Source organism: Prinia subflava, chromosome 4, assembly GCF_021018805.1.
Source record: "Prinia subflava isolate CZ2003 ecotype Zambia chromosome 4, Cam_Psub_1.2, whole genome shotgun sequence".
Classification (NCBI taxonomy): domain Eukaryota; kingdom Metazoa; phylum Chordata; class Aves; order Passeriformes; family Cisticolidae; genus Prinia; species Prinia subflava.
In genome coordinates this window covers 13310901-13329876 of record NC_086250.1, presented here as the reverse complement: position 1 = coordinate 13329876, position 18976 = coordinate 13310901, and the positions used below count along the sequence as shown (strand labels likewise).

General features: G+C 46.1%; 1 protein-coding gene and 1 long non-coding RNA gene across 2 annotated transcripts in view; one reads left to right on the top strand and one right to left on the bottom strand.

The window, feature by feature from the left end:
* Window positions 1–17384, bottom strand: part of AKR1D1 (aldo-keto reductase family 1 member D1) — a 34756-nt gene extending 17372 nt beyond the window's left edge. The window contains exons 1-2 of the mRNA XM_063395554.1: window positions 17118–17384; window positions 475–642 (exon numbers count right to left, since the gene is read on the bottom strand). Coding sequence (XP_063251624.1) covers window positions 475–642; window positions 17118–17210 — 261 coding nt within the window. The 5' untranslated portion in view covers window positions 17211–17384. The remainder of the gene's footprint in view (window positions 1–474; window positions 643–17117) is intronic.
* LOC134549697 (uncharacterized) lies at window positions 636–11174 on the top strand. The gene is made up of 4 exons (XR_010080156.1): window positions 636–766; window positions 5369–5502; window positions 9271–9451; window positions 10659–11174. It is a non-coding gene; the product is annotated as an uncharacterized LOC134549697 (long non-coding RNA).
* Window positions 17385–18976: the final 1592 nt, after the last annotated feature.

Sequence of the window (18976 nt, the reverse complement as noted above, 5' to 3'; positions counted from 1 at the left end):
CATACACAGACACTGGCATGCATGTGCTTGCTCCCACCCCTCTCATTGTGTAACCTCATGGCAAACCTGTGCAGGGAATTGCTCTAATAGAGAATAGCTCAATGGCAGGATCATTGTCTGGATGGGGTTCTGTGTGACAACACAACCTGTGGCACAGTAACAGGTTAGGCAGCACTTTAGGCTGAGTGTAGCCATGGTCTTAACTTGCAGGTGCCTACAATACTAAGCAGTAGGGATGTTGCACGGTTCCCACTGCTATCAGAGATTTAAACAGAGATCAACTGTTCTTCCTGTGCCTCACAGCAAACCTAGTGTTCATAAAGATCTGCAGCATTCTAGTAACGCTGGGAAAGAAAAATAAAGGATGTTGGATCTGGAAGGAAGCATTCCAGATGTTGACCGCTGGCATTCTTAAGAAAGACCATTCACGGAAATCCTGGCTTTAGTGTAAATAATCTGAGTGCAGGTTCTCACCTTGCCACAGTAAAATATGTCTTCTCTCTTGATCTTCCCTTCAGCAATCTTCTCCCGGATGGCTTGTCCCACTTCGTGCTCATTGAAGTAGACGAAGGCGCCGTCGATGTGGCGGTAACCAGCATCGATGGCGATCTTCACCGCCTCCAGACAGGAACCTTTGGGAGTCTGGTGGGAGAAGGAAAGGAGTTAACGTAGTGTCAGCCCACTGCTTACCTCTCCTGCAGTGCCAGAGAGTCCCTGAGATATGTGCAAGATTCGTGGTGTAATTCATCCTGAGCGACCATCCCAGGTAACCGCGTTCCAGCTTCTAAATAAAAAAGTGCTGTGCACTTTTTCTCAAAATTGTTGAGCATGTGGGATTAGACTGGGAAAAGGCAGCAAAGCAAAAAGCTGTCTCACTGTCTCTGTGAAAGAGAGAACACTAGTGTTCTCAGGAAGTAGAATTGAATGCATTTGATATGAAAATAATTTCAGAATTCCTTTTCCAGAGAGCAAGGGCTTTCCTACAACAGCCATTTGATAAAATCCCATACTCAAGGGGAAGATGACTTCTTGGTTGAGCAGAGCTGGCCAGCCATCTGTTGGTCAGAGGCTGTTTGAATAGCTTGGACCTTTCAACCGTCCAGGAATTTGGATTTGACTTCTTTCTCCTCAAATCAGCTTACCATTGTTGGTATCACAATCTGTAGGTCAGGACTATCTACTGGGATTCCCAAATCTAGCTGCTTTACTACGTGGTTAAGAAACAGTAGTTGCTTTAGTGTATATTCATATATATTTTACTGCTTCAGTTTAAGATGAGCCCAAGAAACCTCCGAATAAGTGACATTTTTGTACTGTGTGCTGCATTTATGTTTGCTCATCATTGCCAAAATTCAGAGTAAGCTTGTTTTTTCAGAACAGTCATATTTTCCATATTTTCCATTAGCCAACGTGGCAAGCAAAATTACATGTAGGCCAAGCTAAGCAAAAAAGCACAAAACTGGTTACTGAAATTATTTGTCTGGTCACTAAAATTGTACTGAAAACAGCTTATGGTTCCTACACTTTTTATAATAAGAGAGCAGCTCTAAGTGGTGGTGGCCAAGGGCGTGGAGCAATGCTATTCTCCCATCCTTTTCATGGGCATTGGTCTGCTGCAACAGGGACATTGGATTCACTTTAACAAAACCTGAAACAGGGCAAGTAAAACTGCTCTGCTGTGCTGCTGCCTGTTAACAACAAATGGCAAGAGCTGGATTTTGCTATCTGCAAGTGCAGGGCCAAGACCACATTGCTTCTCCTGTGAAGAAAACAGATGCCAGAGGTGTCTGGAAATGAGACGGTATGAAGAGACGATGTCAAATGTGTTGGTTTTGACAATGCCAAGGGAAGCAGAGAAGCAGGACAGGCAGCAAGTGTTGTTGGAAAGGACCATTTTTTACCATAGCCATAGCTCTCCCTCCTCTCTCTCCTAGCTGTCCTTTTACAGCTGCCACTGGCCTGGCTGTCCATGAGTTTGTCATGAAAGAAACAGCTTCTCTCCCACCACCTGCTGAACTAAAAGATGTGAAACTCATAGCTGCTATAGGATGCTTCAATGATTAAGAACACTGGTCTCCCCTTCCATGTTGATGAAAGAAACATCTTTGAAGGACTGCTGAAGACACCTGGGGATGTCTTCATCCCTGACTTTCAGTCCCAGAACTGTAGGATGGTGACAGATCATTCTGGGATAATGGGACCATATTCCAGCGTGCTTCCTCAGTGCCCCATCTTGGCTGACTCTGAGGGGCACAAAATGGACCAACTTCTGTTTGGGCTTGGGAGGAACTTTCTGTTCCAGCACGCAGTGCCTAGAGGTTACTTAAAATGCAAAGCTGCTCACACGTGCCCTGATTTATCACAGACCTGAATGAGGGCCGAGAACCAAAACGGCACAGTTTGGCACTCCAGAGTATTTACAGCAGTGATGATGCAATACTGTGTGCTTAATTGAGGGAGACAATGGAACACTTGTTTGAGCGCCTTGCTGCTTTCATTGTGGAAGTGTCCCAAAAGCACGCTTGGCCCCTGGCAGGGCCCTTTCCTGGTTGTTAGTGGATGTGTTGGAGACCATGGGAGCTACCAGCTTTTCAAGCACACTCAATGCCTGCTTTTCACTTGGGGCACGCTGGGCAGCGTTACAGAAGCGCGAGGCATGGAGCAGTGACAACCTCCAACATGTTCTCTGCTTTGTCCCTGCCTGAACCTGCAGGAGAGGATTTGAGAGAGGCATCAGGATGAAAGCTCTGACACGAGTATTACAAGCCTGCGGTGACTGAGTACAGTAACCTCAGACCTCTGCCCCAGCAATGAGCCGCACACGGTTGGAGCCACAATTGCAAAGCTCAGGCTGACTGGCACAGAGCAGCAGGGCTCAGCTGAGAGGTCTAGGGAGCTCAAGCCTAGTTATCTGAAAGATAACCATATTTCCAAAAGTGCTATCAGTGTTTTTTCTCTCTGAAACGTGATTTTGCAAACAGTGTGTCTTCTAGATGTCTTCAGCCTGTTTGACTTTTACCATTCAAGTGTATGAAAGCAGAGCATTTAGAGGACAGTGATACATTACCATAATATATATTTGGGGAAAAAATATTTTCTTTTTTACTTTTTCCATTTGTTGAAGAGATTGAAAATGGGATGTGAACCCAATACTACAATTTCTCCTCTTCACACTGTTGAGAAATTGCATGAACACATCTCCCTATTGTTTCCTGACGCTGTAAACTAAACTCTACCAGGCAAGGAAATGTTGATTATTGAGTTGCATCTTTTCACAGCCACCACGACCTGTTTGGTCAGTAAGAGAAGCAGAGGGAATAGGTGAAGAAAGGTAGAATCTCACATGTAAGGGAACAGCACAGTTTCAGACATGGAAGGAGGGTAGAATAGAGGGAAATGCATGCAATTACTGCATCTGCTTTTGACTGAATCAGTTGACTTGTTTTAGAGCTGAACTTCTGTGTATGTCTTAATTTTTTACATGGGACTTACATCTGTACAAATAATCTTGTGAAAGACTCCTCCATCTCAAGGAATAACCTTATTCTTTAGGGACTTGGAGTGGCTTTTTTTGGATCAGGTCTTGATTACCAATTGCCGGAGATGGGTTTACATTGTATATATATATGTTTTTATTGCACTAGTCCATTTCATCTGAGGTGGTATATTAGTTCTGACAGATTCTGGTCTAAGGTGCTTCACATAAAATGCAAAGCGATCTAGGGAACAGTTTTTGGAAAATATTGCCTCTATTGAACCATCCCAGCTGAAGGTCTGAGACATCTGCAAGCCTGGAAACTTTATACCATATGTTTATTTTCATTCTAATGGAGAAACTATCATTTCTGGCATTTCACATATTTAATCCTTCCAAACCCTGCAGTAATGGGCTGTGGTAAACTGTGCTGATGAGTTGCACAGGCTAGTCATGTTGTGGTATTGCCACTTTTTAGAAGTGTTGCTTTAGGTGTCGTATCTTATTCCACTGTTTCCTGACAGACCATACCAAAGTTAGGTGACTCACACCATCACTGCTCGTCCATCTCTCCATCAGAGAAGACACAAACCTGGATCTTTCCCCTCTACTTAGCTGCTCAGTCTGAGATGTTTAAATCTTGTCTTTCATTGGCCTTCAGTAGTGACCAGATCAAAGGTTACAACTGAAAATCAGTTTTTACAATAAAATAATAAAATTTTTGTTAAAGTGCAGATAGAAATTTGTGATGCATCTATGTTGTATAAGGGTCGGCACCACTTATCACAGCAGCTGATGGAACAGCACCTCCCAGGCTATTCGGCCATAAGCAACCACCTTATTTTACTCAGAACCCCAGACCTCTTCACTCTCCTTCCTGCAGACTATACTCTCTTAGTATGCTAGCTAAAATGCAGTTACCTATGCTGCCACTGCAGACAGGCTTTATTTTTGCACCATTCCTGAAAGAGCAGGGCTCACTTTGAGAGTAGTACAAATACTAGATGAGGTACTGAAACTTCTCTGTGTCATAAACCTTTGTGCTTTGTTGGTAGTAATTCAGGACTCTCTAGCTTTGGCCTAAAGACAAGTCTGCTTCTTATTACTTTTTATTTAATTATAGATAAGAGGTGTCCTTGATCCTTCGCCATAATTAATATTTCAGCTTTTAATCGGCGTGCCTTGCAACTATGCTATTTTGATCAAGGATTTGTTTTAGAAGTGGAGTTTTATAACCACCTGTGCACTGTAAGTCGGATATTTATCTTCAGTGCTTTTGCCGACAGTCACTAATTTGTGCCAAATAACCATATTAATTTTATCACACGTTTTATGATAAAATAATAACTGTTTGGTTGACTGGAAGGACTTGCTCAATCACTAATAAATTTATTCAATAGCATCTGTGTTTCTTTTAAGATCATAAAGTTTAAGGAAACAAGAGACACAATTATTCCCTCTGTGGAAGATCAGACAGCTACAGAAGCTGAATCAGACAGTGCTGCCAACCTTCTAGCCCTAGTACAGTAGAAGCCGTGAGAGAAATAAACTCAGAGCAAAAACAGAAGTGAAGGCATCATGACTGGTCACTCTAGCCCTCTGATACTGACTGCTTTGACAAAAGAGATAACAAAGAACATTCTTAGCATTATAAGAATAACCAGAAGATTGTGTTTCTAAATGGGACCAAGACAAAGGGGTCAGTGTGAAGAAATTTGCACAAATGTAGTAACCTATAAATACTAGCAACCTGGTGTAATAAACTAGCTTTGCTTTGCTGGCATAGCAGACTCTGTATTAGTCAATCCCTGCAGCCTCTATAAATCAGGAGCTTGTAAATCAGCTGATTGACCACCATGCATGACAGATTTAACTGGCATCTGTTTCCTTCAGGCTCCATGATAAATAAATCCAACAGAAGGGCTCGGGGAGCAGACTCAGATATGCACCGTCACTGAAAGAAAGGAAGCAGCAATTTGGCCCCTTCTCCACAGATGAAGTAGCCAACTGGCCAGCTACCACTTTCTGTGAGTCTGAAAAAGCAATGTGCTTCATCAGTTCTGTCTGTCTGAAAGGGTCTGCTCTCTTTTTCCTCTGAGACCATAAACTTTCCTAATTTTTAATATTTATTCCAGACACCTTCTATCACATCCCATTTTGTCAAATACTATTCTCCCTACCAGAGCAAATGGTTCAGCTTCAGTTTTGTTCATGAGTGCACATGACCAAACCACAGGAGAATATTTTTGTGCAGGCATACCCATGAGTTTTTCTCTTCCCACTCAAGGAGAACAGTGTTTGCTCAGCAGTGTTAGTGGTTGTCTGACTTATTACTGTTATTTGGTGTCACAGTTCAACTGCCCTCCAATTCGTTTGCTTTTTCTGTAGCATCTTTTTCTGGTTAGCAGTTTCCTTTGGCTTTCCAGCTGATTAAGAGGGTTATCTCCAAAGATAAAGCTAACAGGACACACTGGCAATAGATTATAATCTTGCAACACCATATGAACTGCTACTGTAGTCGCTGTTTTCATGTCTTAACATCAGTGTTGTCATTTATTCTTTATTAGTGTGTACAGTAAAGTAAAGCAGTCTGACTCAAGCTCCCAGATTCTGCTCTGCCCTGTTTTACAGGAGAAGCTTAACAGAGTTGCACCACAGTCAGCAGCACACGAGAGCAGAGAAAGCAGCACTTCAGGAAAGAAGCCCTTTACCTTAGTCCTGAGCATCTCACCTGTTTCGTGCAAAGCTTTGCAGTCTCTCAGCTGGGAATAATGATCCTGGGGGGAAAAGCCTGAAGTGTTAGGAGACACAGGGCCATCTTCTGAAAAAATCTGAGTTTAGCTGCAGCTGAGTTACACAAGACATCCAAGCCATGGGCCAAGTGCTCCAGTCCAAACCTATAATTTAGGATGTGGAGCCGCTGTTTAGGAATCTTAGTCAGCTAAATACAGGAAGGAGAAAGTAGGTACATTCCTGGGCTCAGGGCCTCCTTCATCAGAGCTCAGCACTCACACACAGATTCTTATGCAAGTTTCTAGAAGCCCAGATGCTTATTTCCATTTGCCTGTTTTCTGGACAAACTGGCAAAAAGGATTGGCTTAAGATGTTAGGAGCAGAGCATAGAAAGCATGTGTACTGAAGGCCCTGCAGGAAAGCACAGGTTAAGTTTACAAAGCCAGAGGATATGAGCCACACAAGGGTACATTCTTAGAATTGTTTAATCTTGTAAAAGAGAAGCTGTACTGTACACCTCTTTCTTGGAAAATGTGACCGCCAGCACATCCCTCTCTCTCGTACACAGGAAAATCTGGCTTTCATCCCCCGGAAGCATTGGCAGCCACCATCCAGGAAGCAAAACCCAGCAAAAGGTTCTCTGCAAAAGTGGGTAGGGCTGGGAATGGAGGCAGAGAACACGGCTAAGAGCCACAGGCTGCTGTGCCAGCCCAGAACTTTGCTTTATGTCGTGCACTGTGTTGCCTTGGAAGGTGGAGGACAGCAAATATGCACAGAGAAGATGAGGGGAATGGTGTCACTTGTGGCCTTGTGTCACACCAGGAATGAAGGTGGAAAAGGGGTGCCTTTCTCCTCTTACTTGATGTTGTATCGGTGGCCTGAAGCATGGGGTTTGTCCATACAACAGAAATTAGATTTCATAACTGCAGATTTAGCATTTCTAGAATTCCTGTGACATTGTTATTCCAGGATTTAGCCAAAGCTGTCTTCAGGAAAGCCTTATTATTGTAGCTGGCAGAGGGTGCTGGAGTTATTTTTAACACTTGATTGCAGAATCCTCAGTTTTAGGAACGCTGCAACTTTTCACTCAACGCAAAGTAAGTTAATGCAAGGTGAAGCTAAGACCTTTCTGTGGGCAGCTAGAGGATTAAAGCAAACCAAGCACATGATGTGGACACCTGGTCCCTGTGCTCACAGTGCTAGTGGGGTGGACTGGGAAAATTTCTTGAAGAGCTGGAGGACACAACAGCCAGCTGGCTGGCCCTGGAAAGCCTGCATCTATCTGGAAGGGTGGGTGCTATCAAAATACCCTTCAGACAAGCAATACAATCACAGGGATGCATGAAGTATGAGTGGAAGATAAAGCACCAGCTTGTGCAATAAAACAGGAGAAAAAAAAGGCTGCCAGTACCTCTTCTGCTTCATTCCCTAGAGTTAAAGGGGAGAGGTTTCTGGCGCCAGTTCGAAGAAATGTTTGCGAAGGCAAATGTAGAACTTGGGGAATTCCACCACCTAGTTAGCTGAACCAACAAGAGTTGGCTTCGAAGCCTAGAGAGGCATTTTCTGCATAGTGCTTTCAAGTTTTGACAAATCTGGCCTCCTAGGTCAACCAAAGAGACAATCCAGATGTTAGCTTCCCACATGAGCTGCAAGAACATGCTTACACTGTTTTTTGGAGAACTGTGGGGAATCAGGGACACATGGGAGTGCACAGCCATATTTAACGTACAGAGTCGATCAGGGACATTTTAAAAATGGAGCTTTGCCTGGAACATTGGGCTCTAAATGTTCTTGCCAAAAAGCGTATCTTTCAGTTGTGGTAATCCCGATTACTCACTCATAGGGGTTCAGTTTTTCCCCTCTTCAACAATGCTAGTGATTCCCTGTCTCATCTTCCACAAAACAGTCTTCTTAACTTTTATTTAGATAGAATGGCTTTCCCTGTGGATTTTGAATGGGCTTAAAAACCCCCCAGCATATTTAGAAAGCCATAGGAAAAGAGAAGAATAAAAGTACTATTTTTGGGGTGTCAATATTTGGATTAGTATTATTGCAGTGGAAACAGCTAATTTTGTAATTTTTGGAAGAGGAGTATATTAAAACAGCTAGTGCTTGTCACTTGCAGCATGCAGCTATGGAATGGAAAAGGTCTGTTCTCTGTTTGGTTACTTTTCAAATAAGAATCCCTGTGACTGGTTTTGAGTAGTGCTACTGTCCTAAAAGCTTATCTGGATTAACCCTCTATTAGTTTTGGATCTGGACTGATTAAACACAATTCTAGCATGTGTCATAGGCAGACACATAGCTTGGTGGATCATGCTGGTACCTGATATCCACCATGTAAAAGTTGTCCTGACTCCCAGACAAAGTTGTCACCTCCTAAAGGCACTCTTGTTCTGGGATCATTTTCCTGCGGACCGCTCTTGCCATGTCCAAGTCTGCACGTGTTGGTACCGTGTTTGGGAGCCAAATGACAGTGTGCCAGGGTGGCTGCAAGAGCCAGCTCCTCTGCTTGGATTAGGCAGGCATCACTGCACAAGGCCAGGCAATTGCCTGGCTGTCAGTGGATTCATTAGTGCAAGTCCTCGGCTCTGCGTGGGGATACATCTCTTGGTCCTGGAGCAGTCACGAAAACATGAAAATGTTTTCATGTAGCAGCTGAGATGTCATCATAGGTTAGAGGTACTATCGTTTTAGAAGAAGGGTTTTTGTTTTAGGGATGCTGGGGTAACCAGGGGGAGGGGTGGCAGTTGTCCTGAGCACAATCTGCTTCTAATAGCAAACTAAAAAAATGCTCCATTTTCCAGGACCAGCAATTTTGTGTCCATTTTGCTCAGAAGTCCTCCCTTGGTTAATGGACTTTGTAGCAAGAAAGTTAGTCTTTCATTCACACCCATCTACAAGGCTGGGCTCTTGTCATTAGGAATTTTACATGTTGACCACTTCAGTAAACACATCTAATCTGCTACGCATGATTAGACACTAATTGTGTTCACAACTGAGAACGAAAGCCATTAGCACAGAGCAGAGATAGTAATGCTATCACTTTGTTTTCTACTAAGCTTCCAGTTTCATGGAAATGAAGAACCATCGAGATTTCATCAGAGAAGATACATGGAGGTAAAAGAGCATTTTGCAAATTCAACAATGTCTTAGAATCAACTTATCAACGTATTAGGAACAAAGCTTGTGTCTCCAAGAAAGTTGCATGCAAGAATCTTTCCTCCAGGCTGACAGAGTGTGGTAAGTAATTTTATCAAATCCAAATTTAAAATCTGGTTAAAGTACCGTTCAAAAGCTAGGAGTTTCTGAGTCTACTACATTCAGGGGGAAAAAAGTATTTACCTCTTCTAATTACCTGATTTTTCTAATTATATGACTTAGATTTTCTTTCTTAGTGAGACAAAGATGCAAACTTGCATTTATGCAAGCCAAAAATGTTCCATTGTATAACATAAGATTATAGGGAGCTAGCAGGAACTGAGGCATCAAGAGGTGGTTGCAGGCAGAGGAGGAGAGGTCAAGGCTAAACATGAAGGAAGTGTCGAAGACAAAGAAATGGAAGAAGACTGCTCTAGTGGCAGAACAGAAAAATTGTATGGTTGAGGAAAAAAGGACAATACAAGATAAATCAGAGATAGTAAACATGCCACTTGAGCATATAAAAAAGGGAATTTTAAAATGTGTCATGCAGCAGTAAGCTTTTAGCAAAAGTCATTGATGAAATCAGAACTTGTTCTGAGACCCTTTTCATTTAGTTTAACCTTCTAGTGTGTACTCCCAACTCTTTATTGTAAGGAGTTTGATCTGTGAAAGCAGTCTTTCATGTGTGAAACCACTTATTCCCTGGCATATTTGCCACCTCTGTAGCAAACAGCAGGGATGAATTAAGGCAATACTAGAGCCCAATCACTGCAGTTTCTTGACTCCTCACACAAGCTCTTGCCCACGAGCCAAGTTGGTCTGTTGCCTGCTAAAAGCTGATGCCCGCTGCTGCACCTCCTCAAGGCATCTGGGCACCAAATATGAAGAATCCTCCTTTATCTGCTCTTGGCAACTGGGTCTTGCCAGTAACTGACTTAGTTAAGGAATAAAATCTGAGCAATTAATCAGTGAGGGCATCACCCAATACCAGGATACCAGCCACCGAGGGGAAGGCATGCCATCTGCAGTTTGTGCTAGCAAAGTTGCCTCAGTATGGTTGAGTCCTTCAAGCACCAAACTAACTGAGTCATGACTCCATGAGCGATCTGGCTGCAGATATTGGGTTTCAGGATAAATATTGTTCAGTGTGAAGGCTAGGCTAGGAGATTACTAACAGGCAGGGAAGGAGCCCTCCAGGACATGTAGCAGATCAGGCACAGTTGTCTTTCTGGGCTGCAGCAATGTATCTCCTTCCCTTCACCCCTGACTCAACTGGTCAAATCTCCTCTTGGACATATGATTTTAGGGTATCCTCAGAAATCGAGGGAACATGAGGCTACCCTCTGAAACATCCCAGAAATCCCAGCCCTGAGAGACCTCGTGCTGCTACATGTCAGCCATCTGTGGCTCCGCTGCTCCAAAGTGCTCCCTGAAGACAAGAAGAACTAGTACTGCATGAGGTAATACTGCTGCTGAAAAAGCAAAGACCTTGGGAAAGCCAGTAGTGGTTACCAAAATGGACTGTGAAGGGACACAATGTCTTTTGGAAATGCTGGCTAGGAGATACAACCCAATAACATTAAAAAAAATTGTTTCAGAAGTTTTATTTACTTCTTAAGTTCAAGGCATAAATAAGGGGCATTGTAACCAAATATCCCAACTGGCTCCCTCAGCTCTGTTCAAATCAGGTTCCAAATATTTTACCTCTGAAAAAAATAATTCCTTGGCCTACATCTGTGGTAATTTTATGTAGGTTCATAAAGATCACTTCATTAAAGAGCTAACTTCATACTCAGTACTTGTTGAGTTCAAACACATATTCATGTGTAATCATCCACATTAAAAGGACTGAGATCTTTTCTTTGTATATTTATTTTAATATCATGGGGAATAAGATAAGGCTGTAAGAACACTTGGATGTTAGAAGAGTTCCTGCTCTTGTCACTGCCTCTCTCATCTCTTTCAAGAAAAAATCCAGAAGCCAAGTTTACCTCAGGAGGAAGACAGTTGTCTGAGTCACAGTAAGAGGAATTTACAGGCAAGAAATCAAGAAGTGAAAGCCTTTGAGCTCAACAGTATCTGCAGAGATCTCAGGTATCACTTCTCCCAGGAACACTCAATACATGATTCATTTTGTAGCTTTGGGTCAGGCCAGGTGACTTGCTTTGCAAGTCACCTGAAATCATTGCTGTCTCCAGCCAATTGTGTTTCAGAAGCCAGTGGTGGCTTTCCAGGAGGAAAACAGAGGGGATTAAGATGAGTGTAATTCCTCCCTCACTGCAGCTCAGAGATCCAGATCCCATGGTAGGGACGAATCACTTATTACCTCTTTTGACTTAACAGCAGCCTATGGCAGCTCCAAAGGCAGGCAGCCTGAAGCAGGGGTGCAGCCAGCACTGTTAAGAGTGATTGAAAATATTTGTGCATGCACATCCTTGTGCGAGGAACTTTTTGGCATAAATGCTCCTATGAGAGCATTAGAGGCTGTTAGATCTGTACAATGAAAAATTACCCTGTTCAGCTTCTAGCTTGGGTGTAAAAAGTAATTCAGGGTGCCAAGACAGTGTTTTTACTTATCCAAACCAGATTTTTAACTTGGTCACTCAGACTGGATCTGGGAGCCCTGGATGAACTCTTCCTCTCCCTGATTCAAACCAGCAATTTCTTCTTAAACAAAACCCAGACTGTCTGGGCACTCACAAGGGTTACTTTGTGGTAGTTAAAGATTTGGGGAAATGGGTCTCTCTTCCTCCTGGCTGGACGCCATACCAAGTTCTTCAGCATCCAGCGCTGTGGGGCTGGTGGGCAGTGCGCTTTCCCATGGGGAGGGTGCTCCTCCTGCTCCAGCCTGTGCGTGTTTCTTCTTGCCTCTCTCTAGCTATCACCTACCCCACAACCACGTTATTTCCCTGAGCTGTCTGATATGAATTTAACCCCCAGAGGCTGAGAGGAGGACTGAATCTGGTTTCCCACCGCCCATGTGGATTCTCTTACCAGCAGGCTATTCGGGGAAAGGCAACTGCTACCTCCAAGTGCTTTAATAATTCTTTGATTCCTCAGCTTGTACTGCCAGTGCCCAAAATGAAATGCTTTGCCATTTGTTTTGCCTGAAACTATTCCACAAAACTGCTTCCAATTTATGAATGGATTTGGCTACCTCAGAACCTCATTTTTAGCTAAGTTGCAACTTGCCAGCAGCCCTCACCCAGCGCTATTCTTGAGCGCTTTGCCCGATCTTATGTTTCAGAAGCAGCGCCTGTGTACGGTGCGGTTGCTACAACCTTCTCTCCAAGCCCTGTCCTCCTTCAGTCAAAACAGGAAGGCAGGAGAGGAGCTGTGGCCAAGGCCCCTTGACCTTCCAGGGAAACAGCGAGTATTTATGTGGAGACACTGGACTGATGATCTTAGCTGTGTTGACAGGGATGAGTTATAAAGTGAAGCAGGCATAAGTGCAGTTTTAACGAGGCATAGGATTTCCAGGATTTAGGAGTGTTTTTAGCACCTTTCCCCTCTAAGGCTGCTCGTCCCCACACTTCATCTGCTTCCAGATGGGTGCCAGTCCCATTCCATGGGCTGTGCTGGGAGGTAGTGGGAGCCTGCCATGGACTGGTCTGGTTCTGCTGCAGCACAGGGCAATGCCAGGACCTCATCCAGGGGCCTGTCCTCCTCTACCACCCTCCCCTGTGGGGCTGCCCTCTCCCTCCTCCCCCCATCTATTTAACAACCTGGAGAATTGGGTCAACAGCTTGGGGGCCCTCAGGGAGGGGGGCTGGACACGGTGCATCTGCTGGAGCCTTGGCAGTGCTCTTGCACTCGCAGGGCTTTGCCAGAAGGATCCACAGAGCCAAACAGAGGTAGAATTGGCCTCAAATTTTAAAGCTGTCTGGAGTGCACTGGTAGTCCTGATTCACAGTTCCCACTGTGGTAACCACCCAAACCCATGAGGAGAAGTAATATTTGGGGAAGAGAGAGGAGGGGAAGGAGTCAGTGACTGAGATTTCCACTTATTCACTTGAGTCCATCCTTGGTAGGATAAATAGCCTAATTTTTTTATGTAGGCAAGAATCTAATACAAATCATACATTTCATTCCTTGTGTGAATGAGAATGCAAAACCAACTTCAACACACTGAAATCTGCCTGCAAAAGAAAATTAAGCTTAATAGTTATGCAATTATTGCATTCCTGTATTTTAAAATAAGGACAAGAAACACCAATTTACCAACCTGTAAAAAAATTTTTATGTGCTTCTCTTGATAAATAACCCAAGTTTATGACTAATTCTGTTCTGTGACCCAGTGAAGACTCCTTTCTTCCTGTTAGCAGATGAACTAATAGCCAATAGATTCATTGTATTTTCTTGCTGTGGTAGGAGAATAAAGCAGAAAGAAACCCCCAACGTTGCACTTTTCAGCCTCAAAGAATTAGCTGAATTGTCATCCCAAACACTACCCAGTCAGAAGAAAAGCTCTCTTACATCTAGGGGGAAAGAGCATTCAATTAAAATGAGTCTGATTATCAAACAGACCTTTTCCACAGTGGTCCAGCTCTGCTCCTGCTGAGTGATGTACTACTTTGAGTCAGTAAACTTGCACTAAAGGGGACTTCCTATCAATAGATGTACTTTGTGTTGAGTGTTTCACAACCAGAGAAGCATGACTGATCTCCCTAAATCTTTGGGAGAACAATTAAGTTATTTAAGATGAGCAAGGCAAGCTGCTGACACATTTCAGTTTTGAAGGCACTGCTGTTCAATTAATGCAGACAAAGCCTGAAACGTGAAAGCTGGCCTCCTGCCTTTGTTTTCTTCTGACCGGCTGCCGGAGAAGCAGATTTCCCTGTTCCATGGCTAACTAGATCTGCCTGGTTGGCTTAACCAGCGAGCACATTCCTGCACTTCAGGAGGAACACTCCGGGCTCATTATGAGCTACTGGGCTACAGCCTGACACTAAGAAAACAGATTTGATTTGGACAAGCTGCTCTGACATGGAGGTGCCAGGGTGAATAACCTTTGGGGGAAAATAATCAAAACAACGAACCAGCATAAAGTCAAAAACCTGCCTCCAAGAGCAAGATGAATAATCTGACAAATGAATGGCTCTGTATTTTATATCCAAGCACAAAACAACTAGAAGTTGCAGGGATCTGACTCATGAGCAGAAATAGAGTGCTGGGGCTGGCTTGAGCCGTCGCTACCATCAGCTGCCTGCCCCCACCGCTGGAGAATAGGCGGCTCAGATGCTGCTTCTTAAGCAATTCAGCCACAAAAGGCTACAACTAAGCATTTTAAGGGAAACGTGTCAGCGCTAGTTTATGGCCTCACTCCTTAAAGATAAACCTTGAAACTGTCCTGGGTTGCCACAAAGCCTTTCAGCTGTTGAGGCGGGAGGAACGGGACAGACACCTCGCCAGGCATCCCGGTGAAGTTGCACCGGGCACCAGTCAGCACTCGGCAAAGCAGCTTGTCCCAGCCAGCAGCACTCCGCTGCCACAGCAAGGAGTTGACAGAAGCCCCCACCCCCTTATCAGCAAAGCAGCCTTTTTGAAACGGGTAAATTTTAAACCGTGACCTATTTAAACGCCCTGCCCCATCACCGACCAGCAGCACAATTCTGCAACAAATCCCACAGCACGCTGCTGCCGCTGTTGCTGCGTTTCCCCAGCTGCTCTCTGTGACAAGTTCTTCGACTCAAATAGCAGTCCTAATCCCGGCGTAAAGCTCCAGCCCAGCTCCGCCAGATAAACACACATTGTTTCACCTGGTCTGCGAAAATGAGACTGTGGCAAGTGTTTTATCACTGCTATTTTCTCTACCTCTTCTCAGCTCCTCCTCCCACCCATAACTTTCTAACGTGTTTGTCATGTAGAAAGAGAAAGCTCAGAAAATCAAACTCCTACAAAACGCAGGGGGAAGGAGAAAGGGTGGCTGGATCTGTGCACCCATCCATCCCCACGGAGGGTACAGTTACACAGCAGCTTCAATTGCTCTGAACTGGAGTTGCAGTAGCAATGCCTGTCTTGCCTGCATTATCCTGTCCTCCCCACTTTCTCTTAGCAGAAAACAAAGGATGTATATGCGAAAAGCAAAAAGCCACTATCTGAAAACCAGCCCTACCTAAAAATGATTCAGTTTGGCTCACTGAGCTCCATGCAAAGGCTCGCTGTACACCTCAAACCACGGGAGGGCAAAGGAAGGAAGCATTAGAATTTTGCAGGACGGGGGGAGAAGTAGCAGATCTGTTGCCCTGTTGATTTTGGGACAGCTGAATTCCTGCAGAGTGAATTCTTAGCAGGCAGGGTAACAGCAGTGCTGAGACTCTGCCACCGTAAGAGGAATCCCATCCAGCTCCCCTCTCGGCTCCATCAGGTTACTTGTCACTAGGCTCCCTGCCTCATGCCACGGTATTGGACCAGGGCTTGTCCGGGCTGCAGGCAGAAAGTGCAGCAAGGTAGGAACTCTTGTGCTGGCAGCTGCATTTTTCTTAACTTAAAACTAGGGCAAAAATCGCAACTTGAGGGTTGGGGGCATGATGTACACGTCTGGAAAAAGATGCTTCAAGTTCACTCAGAGCTATTTTGACACTGAATTATGCAACATTCTGCTTTGCTATATCAAAACTCCTGTTAGAGACCTTAATTTTGTTTGACTAACCATTATTCAAAGAATGCACCAGCTGGAAATACCTCTCGAAAGTTTAGTGATGTGGGGGACGGTGCCCAGGCTCTGAAGTAATGACTAAATCCTATTGATTCTGCCCATGTAAACCAGCATCTTTAACCAGTGAGATCTGCATGTCTTACACCCTTTCTGCATCACTCATGCATTGCCTGTAGTAGTGTTTGTTGAAAATTCAACACCGTTATTGATGCACCACAGTACATTCAGTGGTTGTTAAATGGTTTTAATCAAGAATTTTCTTTAAAAAGGTACTTTTAAATACCTTGTAATATGTGAAGTCATAAACACGCATTGCTTCGCAGCTATTACACAAGAAGGGTTCTGGCCACGATGCCTCTTTTCGAACTCTTCAAACAAACAAAAACCGAGACCTGATGAAAGATCAGGCACTTTAGGAGAGTTTTAAAAGGCAACTGAATTGCCTTTGCTCTCCCAGGTCCGCAGAGGGATGAAGCATCAGGTGTGCTCCCCCAGCTTCCGCGGGTCAGCCGACCGGCAGGGTCAGGCGGGATGCCTGCCCGGCGCAAACCCGAAGGATGGAGAATATTTGAGAGTGCTTTGGGAGCCGCAGGAATCAGGATGCAGGAATTTGGGTCTTTGTTTCAGGAACATTACTTGGAAAGTATCGAAGGCAGCCACAAGACGGTCCGAAATCCCTGATGTTACCTACTCTCGGCGCAGGGGAGCGGACGGCACCGGCCCTCCTGGCTCCGGGTGGCCGAGGGCTCCCGGCTGCCTTGCGGGGGTCCCGACCCGGGCATTGCACGGCACCGTCCCGACTGCAGGTCCCCCGCGCCCCTGCCCGTGCGCCCAGCGGCGCGGCGAAGGTGGCGGCTGCAGCACACCGCAAGCTGGGCGGGATTTTTTTCTTATTTCTTCCCACCTTTTCCTCATCTGCGGGGCCGCGCACTGCCCGCACTGCTCACGGTAGAGCTGGGTCTAACTTCGCACGGGGAAAGGAGCAAAGAGAGAAGCAGCCGGGACGGGAGGAAGGGAGGAGGGGACCCGCGGCTCGGGGGCTGCAGCGAGGGCGGCCAGCACCTGCCCCCGCCAGCGGCGCGGGGGTCCCGGCGCCCCCGGACTTACTTTCTGGGGGTCGGCGTAGGTGCCCAGCCCCAAGAGCGGGATGCTGTTGCCGTCGCTGAGCGGAATGCGGTGGCTCTCGGCGGTGAGGTTCATCGTGCCGGCAGGTAGGGCCGCCCCGGACCTGGGGCTGACTCCGCAGGGGGCGGGAGCCGCCGCTTCGCAGCCAACCGCGGCCCCTGGCACCGGCACCCACCGACGGCTGGACGGAGCGGACCGGCGGTGGCTCTTGGGGGGGGACCGAGGGACGAACTGCCCTCTCCCGCCGCCGGGGAGCGCCTTTTTGGGGGGCTGAGCCACGTGTGCCCGCGGCTGCCCTGCACCGCGCCCCGCCGCGCACCGCCCCGGCCCCGCCCCGGCCCCGCGGCCACCGGCGCCCCGCGCACCGCCCCGCCAGGGACGGCCCCGCCGCGACCCCCGCGGGCGCTCCGGAGGGGCTGCGGCCACGGGAAGGGCTGGCGAGCCTCTCCTGGCCAGCCTCAAGGCGGGCCGGGGGCCGCCAGCACCCTGAGCGGCTCGGGGCGTTGTGCCCACCGGCCAGGAGCTGCAGGACTTTCTTCTCCTGGTTTGGGGTGTCGGGTCTTGGAAATTTCCCCATGGAGGTGTAGAACAGTGTCCACCTCTCCTTTCCAGTGGTTGAAACACTTTACTGTAGAGGGAGGAATTAAACTACTAGTAGTTTCTCTGCCTCAGCATGGGTCCCAAATTACAGTGAATGGGCTCAAGTTCCTCACGATATGGTTCTGCTCCACAGTGGAAAAAAATGTATGTATTCCCTAATGCTGATAGCCCAGAAGGAGGCAATATCCTTTTTGAAATTAATCACACAGCTCTTAATGTATTTTCTGGTCCTCATGAAATACTCAGGGACATGCTTTTACACCACTCTGCAGATGTACCCTATCCTGAGCCACTTGCTTTGTGATATCTATGCTGAGTTCTCCCCATTTGATCTGGAAGTGCATGGTCTTTTATGTCGTCCTAGATGAACCTGAAATTAAGCCCTCAGGGAATCTTATTCCTTAGCCATAACAATGGTCTTTGCCTGGCAGATTATTTTATCTCCTGTAATACCCTACTTGGCTTTCTGTGCATGGTAATAGCTCATCAGGTTATGCAATTCCAAGAGGGGTTAATGGATCCATCATGATGAGTTATCTCTGCAGTTCTTGAAATCAGCAGGTGTGCACTAGTTTGTATTCGGGGAAAGGGTTAGTTGCTGCTAGGGCTGGGAACCTACCTGGAGAATGCCCTGCCACAAGACCCTTTTAGTGTTCATGCTTAGATACCTGCAAGGGTCTCCTGAGAAGATGGAAAAAGTGCTACTTCCACATTTAAGAATGTTCCAAGAAGTTCAGGACCAAGTGCAAGCCAGCTAGATCTCAACCCCAAAATTTCTAGATAGTTAAGATGTCCTGCAGGACAAAGGTAGGATGCTGTGGTGTGTGTAAAACGCTCCTTGGAAAGTGGACTGAGTGTGTCTGAGGTTTTTCTGGGAGCCTGTGCTTTACCTGGGCAACACAGTGCAAAGAGCTACCTGTAAGGTGGCTGGGTTCCATCTCAAGTGGGGGAAGGTGAGGCAAACTGCAGCCTGGCTGTAGGTACTGTGGGCAGGCTCATCCTGCTAGACCCTGTCTGTGTGTTGCTGCAAGCTGTGGGTACCTGCACGAGGGAGGAAATCCAGTGACCACCTCCATGCCCCGCTGTGGTTCCATGTAACTGATTACCATTTCCTTGCTATGGGAGCAGCTCCAATCTCCTCTCTCTGAGCCAAGCTCCATAGGAAGACAAGTCAATGCAATGCTGTTGGACACAGCAGAGGAACAAACACATGGAGAGATGGAAATGGGGTGAGTAAAGAA